The following is a 10,097-nucleotide window of genomic DNA, read 5'->3' as shown; positions in this document are numbered from 1 at the left end:
CATCACATACTCTCTCTGAACCTTTTTTATTTCTATCTTTTTGTGTTTTTCAATTATTTTTCCGTTTAATAGTGAATGAATAGAATTACTAATGGTCCTAGTGAAGTCATTTTTCCATTATTTTTTCGTTTGTTTTGCTCTAAGAATCCCTCTAAAATCTTAGTTACCAAAATCTGCAATCATTTAATTTTTATTTATTCCTTTTCTTTAATTCCATTTTTTTCACCATCGTAGCCCCAACACGGAAAAAATACTTTTCCTCTAGTTCAAAAGTTTCTCCTGATTCGAATATTTCCTTAAAACCTTCGCATAAATCGGATTTTTGACAATCTTTTTGTGTGACAATGCATAGTCACCCTTTTCCTTTGATGTATTTTGGAATTTTGCCATTATTCCGGTTATAACAAAAATTAATCGTAAGCGAAAAAAAAAACAACCTCCTCCCCAAAAAAAAAGGGCATAAACTGATTTTCTACAAAGTGAAATCCCAGAGGCACAATAGTGGCAAACACAGCATAAAACTGACGGGAAGAAAAAACCGTGTAGGCCTATTCATGAGGTATTATTTTTAAAATAAGTAGTGAAAAACATAGAAATCAAGAAGAAAGAATTTGTTGCATACTGTAGATGGAATTCTGTGTACGAGAAAAACTTCACTGAGAACGTGCTGCATCGTTATGTTACGAAACGGTTTTACGTCGACTGTGAGAGTTCGCTGAGACATTTCTAGGGTTTTAGCTCTTCAACAACAACTTTTTCCTGCAGTTATCAAGCTTAGCTCTTCAACAACTTTTTCCTGCAGTTATCAAGCAATCTTTGGTCATAATTAATCTTCTTAGTCTTCTGGACCGTTGTCAGCAAAAGAGAGGCAAAAATTCATAATGCACTTAAGGGCGAGAGAATAATTCGAGGATGGTTTTAAAGAGGGATGTGAGTACGCTGCTGTGGGTCGGTCAATGAAACTAACAGACATGTACACATGGATTCAATGAAGAACGGTCAATTTTGTGTTGTGGATGTAAAAATAGTGAGCAAAAACATATTAGCACAGTTATAAGTACATTCAGGACTAAAAACTCGTATAGGATACGATCATTATAACGCTGCTAGTGTTTGCTACTGCCCGCTCAATGTTCGATGCATTCGGATTAAGCCTCAAACTCCTCCTTCCAATAATTGGGGTTAAAATTGACTGGAAGAATGGGAGTAGCATGGGCAGCATTCGCACCCATCAGGGAAGTTACGGACCAAGATCAAGAACCGTCTGCCCACCGACATGACAGTTCTTCCAGCGCTTTGTTACGCAGCGAAAACGTGGGCAAACACCACTACCACGTCCGCGAACCTACTCACCATCCACAGAGCCCATGAGAGATGTCTTCTGAAGTTCAGCCAGCACCAACCCAGCCTTCGCCGCTCCGACTTAAGAGCAATGTTTCGTCTTCGAGACCCAGCGGAATATATAGTCGGATCAAAACGACATCAATCACGAATGTAGTTGCGGTGCATTTGCGTACGCGCTTAAAACGGCTTGGTAGAGGCAGCAGTTGGGACCGAGTTGGAACCGTGGCAAATTGCAGCGATGAGTTGTGCCAGCAAGGATTTCACCACAGTCCTAACAGCTGCGCTCCTCCGAAGCGCCTCGAGAGAACCCGAGTACGCGATTGCGTACGTGCTTCATGTCATTTTGACCCTACTGTACATAAAAAGCAAAACATAGATGCCCTGGTCACATTATGAGAAGAATCGACGACAGATGAAGTAAAATAACGCCAGAGTGGATCCCAAAAGATGCTAAACGCTCTTGAGGGAAGCCGCCAAAGAGTTGGGGAATGTGTTGCCGGATGGATCACCTGAGAGCTCAGCTGGATACAGCTCAAGGATCTTGTCAACGTCACTCACGAAACTTGTGTACAGACATCTTGCATGACAATGGGGAGGGAAAGAAACGACTGGTAAAGGCGTTCAATGGAGGTGGACCACCTAAGTAAGCATTATAACCTCTCAGAACAGCTACAGTACAGCACTGAGAGAAGAAAAGTTTGAATCATAACCATCAGCAACCATGGATCACTTGAAGTTCTATGAAATATTGCTATTCTATGAGGGTAGAAACAGTCGTCATTTATATAAGTTGGTGCATTACAACGCAAAATGAATACGTTTGGTATTCACTGATTAAAAATAGGACCAACCTAGGACAATCACCGAAAATGAGTCACAAACACAAGATCCAATTATATTTCCTCTTTTTCAACTTCTGCTGCAAACTCTTCCAAAGAAAACAAACTTTTCCTGCTTTTATACATATATGATCCTAACAAAGATCTCTCCTATTAAGTTGATTTTTTCTAATAATTTGCACCGTAGCGGAATGAAATAAGCGAGGAGCAAGGAAAAATTTAACAGATCTTGTGGGAATGGTTTCTAGAACTGGAAAGTAGATTTTTACAGTGCTATGAAGAGATTGATTTACCTTAATCTAAAGAAGAAGTGAAGCTCTTCCAGAAGTGATGTTTCTGATTTTCCTTGCATATTAGAGTTTCTCGCAGCCGAATCAGTACATTCAGACAAAATTTCGTATTTATTCAGATGTTTTTCTCTTAAAGAAAATGAAACGGAGACGTTCGCAAAATAACAAATGAAAAGTTCAAGTGTTAGTTTCCCGAACATCTTCATTCAAAAAAGTCGTTAAACCGGAGAAACTTATAATGGCATCCAGTATAATAAATTGTTTGTGTTGTTTTTGTTCCCAGTTGTTTTCAAAGAACTTGTTCCCGAACCCATTTCGCAAACCAATAGCCTATGATCGCCAAATTTCCTGTTGTGACGTGCATAAATACTGGCCAAAAACCAAAATTTGGAACATAGCGCAAACCGAAAAGAAATGGAAAGGAAAGAAAAGAAAAAATATGTAAAAGGAATGGTTTCAGAGAAAAAAGTGAGGATCTAAGGGATCAATTGGAGAAAAAAAAGGACTAGACTAGACTAGTTTCCCCGCAATATGAGTCAGTAGACATGGAGAAAAACAACAACAATTGAAGAAATTCTTCCTTTTCTAATGTTATGGAAAATTTGAAAAGTCTGGAAAAAGAATTCTGGACAAAATATTACACAAATTACGATTAAGCCAATAATGGATCATTGTAAACAAAGAAATTCTTTAGGAATCGCTTAGCGTAGCACTAAAAACACTCATGACAGAGAGGTCTGATGGAACCGTCGTCGTCGGTCGCATCAGCGCACGAGAAGAAGATTATAACGGTAAACTGAGGCCCCCGACATCCAAAGCGATCAGAAAACAATGATATTAGCGCCCCGAAAACCCCTGTTTGAAAACAAATAAAAGAAAACAAATAAACTCCTCTTGGTGTACCGGAAACGGTTAAAGAACTTCAACGGAGAAAATTCACTGAGAAAAAATGTGTAGTTAAAACAATACTAGCACTAATAGGCAGTAATCAATAAGTCAACAAGAATATAATACATTTTATTACGAATTCTTAGAGCATTTGAGTTTCTAAATAAAATATTCCTAAACAAATTGTTTAGCTAAGCGCTAGAGTTAATTTTCATATATTTTATTTATTTCTTAATATATAAAATAGGTAAGGTGTTTGGCATCGACGGTGCTTTCTGGGATGCGTGCGTTCATCCATCGACATCGACTCGGAACCGCGTTATTTTAGGTTTTATTTAGGAGGTTTTTATGAATAGTTTTGGGAGGTTTTTATGAACGCTTGCCATGATCTCTGGGGGTCAGACGACATACTGATTCAGTGCCTTCATCCCCTCAAATAAGTCCAGCGCGGATGAGCCACCAGCGATCGAGAGGGGACCCGTCCTAGCTTCGTTCAGAGCAGAAATAAGAAATAACCCGAGGTCCCAGCATTCCATTTCGAACCCGCAGCCCCTTGATGTGAATTTACTTTCGGTCATTTTGATGCGGTTATATCGAGTCATCGACAATTGTGGGACGGAATGCTTGGTTGGCCCCTGGAGGACTCAAACCATCGCGAATACTCGTTTTAATGCTGGAAATGTTTCCGCAACAAACGACTAGGTCCCGAACCGAATCTACGTCAACAAAATAGCCATTGGATTGCAGTAATACTGGAAAGAAGACGAAAAAGACGTCATCAATGGTTTCGTTCCCATCGTATTTGAAATCGCAAGGATAGATATATTGGATATGGGCTTTGGTCTTCGCTGGTGGAATGTGGCGTTACCCGATCGCAATCCCCTTTAAGTTTCTTTCATCGGAAACACAAAATTTTTCAAAATAGTACGCATAACTAATAATATGATAATATATATTGTAATATAATATAATATCTATGCCCGGATTTAAGGAAGGTCAAATTTTCGCGCTTCTATAATATAATATATACCTCATAATAATAATATTATAACAATACAATAATAATATAACAGTAATGATATAATAACATTATAACTCTAATATAATAATAATGTAACAATACGATATATAATATTCAATAATATAATACTCATCTAGTTATAATAAAAGGTAAGTAGAAACCAAATACTCATATAGTTATTTTCGAATGCTAATTTTAATACATCAATGTGAAATCCTAACAAATAATGGATTTCCAGAAAAATAAAAATAGTTGTGTGTGAAAACAACCAAAGAAAGCAAGCAGACTGGCTGAAACCTTCATAAATTCACTTCATGTGGGTAGCTTACATGTATTATACATACTTTGCTAATTAAAATAACAAAAAAGCCATGAAAATTCGTAAAAATAGGAAAAAATTAATGTACCTAATCATCTTGATTAGCAGCTCCTATATATGAAATGGAAAATCAAAAATACATGGAAAAAATATATGAAAAATATATGGGAAAAAGTGCTAATAGCTTCATGCATAAAGTGTAAAATGGAATTATTGGGAAAAATTCCAGATCCAATAAGGCGGCAAACTAAGTAAAGTTGTTTATGTTTACGTAATAAAAAAAAGGAAAGGTATGGCGCAGTCGGTGAGAGATTCTGCTGCTAGTGTACTGACGATAGTTCGACATCCGGCCAACGCCAACTAGGCCCTCCATTCCACCGAGTCGCCAAATTGGTCTCAGACTTGTCTGAAAGGTAAAAAACACTGGATTAACAGTAGGATGAGTTCCGCGATTCGGTATATAAAGCCTCAAACGATTCTGAATTGAAGACGATCGCGTAGGCGGATCTTAGCTGGATTGATTAGCGCCATACAGTTTATCCTTAAAGGCATCCCCCACGAATCTGAGGTGGTACGGATTTCAGGTGGAGTGTTCGTATACGGAATGGGAGACTATGGAGAGGTGGGTGATTCCGTCCATTTCTTCCTAATTGCCGTAAAAAACGGCCAGGACGACGACGGCTTCGAGCGTTCCGGCGCGCTCCAGTCGAACACCCAGTACGAAATAGTGCGCCGAAACGCCTGCAGCGCCGTATCTTCCGGGCCGTTTTTTACGGCAATTAGGAAGAAATGGACGGAATCACCCCCTCTCCATAGTCTCCCATTCCGTATACGAATACTCCACCTGGATTCTGCACCACCTCAGATTCGTTGGGTGATGCCTTTAATTCTTCCATCATTCCAAATAGTTTATTGTTAGAGTTGGAGTAGTGGATACCTCAGGAAAGGATTGAAAAAAGGATAAAATCCTCGACGTATCAATCCACTCGGGATGCGCCAACGCGTTTTACTGAATTTCGTACTCGTTGATGTTTTGGATCACGTATTGTTCCCTATAATGACTTGCAGGGGCCAACTGTCAATCAAGTCAGGTTTTTATCCTCCCAGACAGGTCTGGTGCTAATTTATCGTCATCGGAGAGATGAGAGGCTTGGTTTGGACTAGAGCGGTTTCGACCCATTGACCACGTGGGCTACGGCGAACTTCTAACAGACTGCGCCACTCCAGCGCCGCCCTGCCACCTTCTCTCCTCCCTCCTGTGTGAAGAAAGCCCATCTTCTAGGAAAAGGATGGTATAGGATGGGTAGCAGAATTTCGGTATAAAGGATAAAGGATAAAGTCACTGGCGTATCAATCCACTTGGGATGCGCCAACGCGTTTTACTGGAATTCGTAATCGTTGAGGTTTTGGAACGCGTGTTGGCCTATACAAATTTCGGTATACCTAGGATATTTAGAATTTAAGGCGTTAAAGTGAACAAAGGATAAAAGGATAAAGTGTCTGGCGTCAGTCAATCCAGTTGGGACCCTCCACCACGTTCACTTCAATTCAGAATCGTTTGAGGTTTACGAACGTATAACTGGCCCATACAATGACTTACGGGGGCCAGCCGGTGTGTCAAGTCAGTGGTTTTATCCTCCCAGACAAGTCTGGTACCAATTTATCGGCCCCTGGAAGGATGAAAGGCTTGGTTGGCACCAGGGCGATTTCGAACCATCGACCGACTGTGCACACAACGGCACTCTTACTGTCTAACCGATCGCGCTACACTCCACACCTTAAAAAAACGTGGATCAAATCCAGTTTTCTTGCATTACGACGAAAAGCTAACTGTAGTGAGATGTTTTTGTGGGCGCATCCCCATAGAGATCGATCAACGTCTTCTATGCGCTTTAAAAAAAAATAGAAAAAGGTGAGAAACGAACAAATTATAGATGCACATAAATTATATTTGCATTAGTCGCTAATAAAAATATTTCGGGAATATATAATTTTTCAGAAAAATGAACAGAACTAGAACAGTGGGATAGCTACGACCGTAGCAAAATTGTATTCAACTGTGCACGGTAACAATGAATGAATGATTCACATGATAGAATTATGGAAGAAAAACTAACGAAACTGGTTATCACGATTATTTTGCCTAGGAAAAAACCTTAACTATCCAGGATATAATAATAGCGGTGCGAAAAGAACGCACAGTTACGTGTAGCGCTCCAGCGCCCTAGTGAACGGGTGGCACAAATACACAAATGGAGATCACTGGAATTTTCCCGACAATTTTTATGGGAATTTTTTAGAGTGTTCCAGAAAAATGATCACAGAACAAAACTCAATATGTACGTATAGTTGTAGAACAAATGCAACAAAAAAAAGAAGGTGTGGGAAATCAAGGGAGATATGAATCTAACATAAAACGCATCAAGTACACCGGTTATAACGGTGAGAGTGGCGCAATCGGTTAGAGGTCCGCTGGTAGCCACACGGTCGGTGGTTCAAAACCGCCCCAAAGCCAACTTCTTCACCTCTCCGGGATCGATAAATTGGTACCAGAGTGCTACCTGAGAAGATAAAGCTACTGTCTTGATCATGGTCTGGGCCCCCACAAGTCATTCTATAGGCCTTCCGAGAGGCGTTCCGAAAAAACCCAACGAAAAAAAATCTCAAAAATTACGAATCGCAGTAAAACGCGTTGGCGCATCCCATTTGGATTGATTCGCCGGAGGGTTTATGCCTTGATTAAATGGGACTTAATAAACTAATATTAAATACGTGGGGGTTTTCAAAGATGTTGCAAAAATTTCCCAGAAGATGAGGTATAGCGTAGTGGTAAGAGGTCACCACTCTGCCGGTGAGCGGTCGATGATTCGAAACTGCTACGCAGTAACCAAACAAGCCATTTATTTATTATTTATCTATTATTTATTTTTTTATCCATTTATTTTTACTTTTTGCTTCAAAAGTCAATTAATTGGTAGTACCAATCTTGTATGTGAGGATAAGGACAGAGGGATACGGTATTAATCCATTGATTACCCTCTGGCCCCATAAGTATGTAATCCGACGCAAAACCCTTTATCCTTAACTTTTACCCTCCTCAAAGAGAAAAACATAGCGAAAAAATCCAGTTCTCCGTCTGTCAACATCCGTGTACCTATCTGGGATTTGTTATACACAAAATGTGTGTATTCTATTGTTAATGTCACATCAGACAAGTGAAATTTTCTTATTGTAGATATTTACTCAGTAAGTGTTATTGTTCCTCATCTGAGTTACTACTTCCATGACATGTTCAGGGACCCAGCAAACATCACCAAAAATTTCTCTGTTCCATATTCTCGGCTGGAAAAAGACACAGGACGGAGTCCTTGTTGAAAAATTCGCGGTGAAATTGGAAAACTTTCCTTGAATCAAGGCGAGAGCGGATTTTATAGGAGCCCTTATTTCAAATTAAGGAATTTTATCTACGATTACAAAAAAAAAGACTTTTTTCTTGCTGATCATAATAATAAGAGCACGAGATCCTAGAATTTTTCTAAAGAAAATTTCAAGAAACTCAGCGATCACAAGAAAAAGCTGCATCCTCGAAAACGCAAAAAGTCGCTGAATCCTGGTGTTGTAGTGGACCTTAATGGAAACGGGACTAAAAATAAATTTTCAACCGTTTCTGTTGGAAAAGAAGTTTGGAAGGTTTTTAAGAAGTCTAAGGAATTTTACCTATAGATTACAAAAGAAAATCGCTTTTCTTACTGATCATAATAATAAAGACACAAGATCCTAGAAATTCTCCAAAGAAACTTTCAAGAAACTAGAGGGATTACATGAAAGAGCTCGAAAACGCAGAAAGTCGCTGAATTCTGGAGTTGGTAGTGAGTGGAGTTTCATGGAAACGGGCCCAAAAATTAATTTTTACCCGTTGGACGAGAAGTTTCGAAGGTTTTTAAGAGGTTGTCTAAAACACAACATTGTTACCGGTTGATGATGAAAAGGACCTGTTCTGAGTTTATTTTTATTGGATTTTGCTCCGGTATATCCTGAATAAAAAAGAAGGAGAACAAGTTGTATTCAATAGAATGCACGGTACGGTAAATTGCCCAGCTGAGCCGAGAAGATAATGCTGGAATAATTCCCATAGCAAAGTACAGGACTTTTAAGCAGATACATTTTTTTTTTTTTTTTTTATTTTTTTTTTTTTTTTTTATTATATTTTGGAGGTTTTGGGGGGGTTTTCGGGGCACAAGTTAGAAGCGGTGTTGTACAGAGCATGGAGCTGTGAAGTCTCAAAAACAGGGAAAAATTTCTACATTACCATATAATAAGGAAAATAATTCCTGGAGAATTTGACCACGTGGATAGCTTGAGAAAAAATTCAAAAAAAATCGTGATAGAAAACCAGTTTTTTTTCTTTAGAATACTATTTTTGGAATTACATCGTGAAGCGAGTAAATTATTTTTCTTATGTGTTTGGGAAAATTCACCATGTGACGTAAAAGAGAAGAAATCACCGAAAAAATAATCGTACAGTATTTCTATGAGGTGACATTACGACATCAAAGAATACGAGACAACGATCGAGGAAAGGCAGCGATGTCAAGTGAGCAAATTTAACGTGGAGAAATTCCCCGAATGCAAACAAAAACGAACGGAAACGTCATTTTAAGGAAATCGTGAATCAGGGGTGGAATTATTTTTTCCACCACCAAAAATACAAAATCAACACCTGGTATCGTGGTTATTAAAATAAATCCAATTAAATCCTGCCTCTCAAATATCACTTACACATTAGTTATAGAAGAAATCCTCGAACAGAAAAAAAAACTGATCTCCAGTAATGATTATTCAATGTAAAATATTGCGATCTCGTCATCATAACAATTTCGCAGGGGAAAAATCGAAAAAAAAGTTGAAAAATTGAAAATTACCATAGTTATAGAAAAACCGTTGACTGGAAACATCGTTCGAACAAAGGAATCCCGAATCAGGAAAAAGATTACTGCTCAAAATTTAAACTGTTGGTATAAATTTCTAGAATTAGCAGAATTACCGAAAGAGATCATACCGTATTACACAGGAATCTATTATTATTATTATTATTATTATTATTATTATTATTATTATTATTATTATTATTATTATTATTATTATTATTATTATTATTATTATTATTATTATTATTATTACTATTATCATTACTGCTATTGTTGTTCAAATATTAACAGAAAATCTTATTATAACCATATTTTTATGGAATATTATTGATCAGATATGAATGGAAAAACTGCTCAAAAACGCTATGATACATGGAGGAGGATTTTGTGCTCCTCCGGAACTGATAACACAATGTTTTCCCATCAAAAATGATTTTCGGTTGCTCTATTTCATAATTTGGGAGAATA

The 10,097-nt window shown here is 38.1% G+C and overlaps 1 protein-coding gene across 1 annotated transcript; it reads left to right on the top strand.

The window, feature by feature from the left end:
* Positions 1–1,844: 1,844 nt before the first annotated feature.
* RB195_016164 (uncharacterized protein) lies at positions 1,845–9,917 on the top strand (the record flags this gene model as incomplete). The annotated part of the gene is made up of 2 exons (XM_064207197.1): positions 1,845–1,987; positions 9,731–9,917. The coding sequence occupies 2 exons, from the start codon at positions 1,845–1,847 to the stop codon at positions 9,915–9,917; spliced, it is 330 nt and encodes a 109-aa protein (XP_064063078.1).
* Between the last annotated feature and the right edge of the window lie 180 nt (positions 9,918–10,097).

This window comes from Necator americanus, chromosome V (genome assembly GCF_031761385.1).
Source record: "Necator americanus strain Aroian chromosome V, whole genome shotgun sequence".
NCBI classification, from domain to species: Eukaryota; Metazoa; Nematoda; class Chromadorea; order Rhabditida; family Ancylostomatidae; genus Necator; species Necator americanus.
This window is presented reverse-complemented; position numbering and strand designations above follow the sequence as displayed.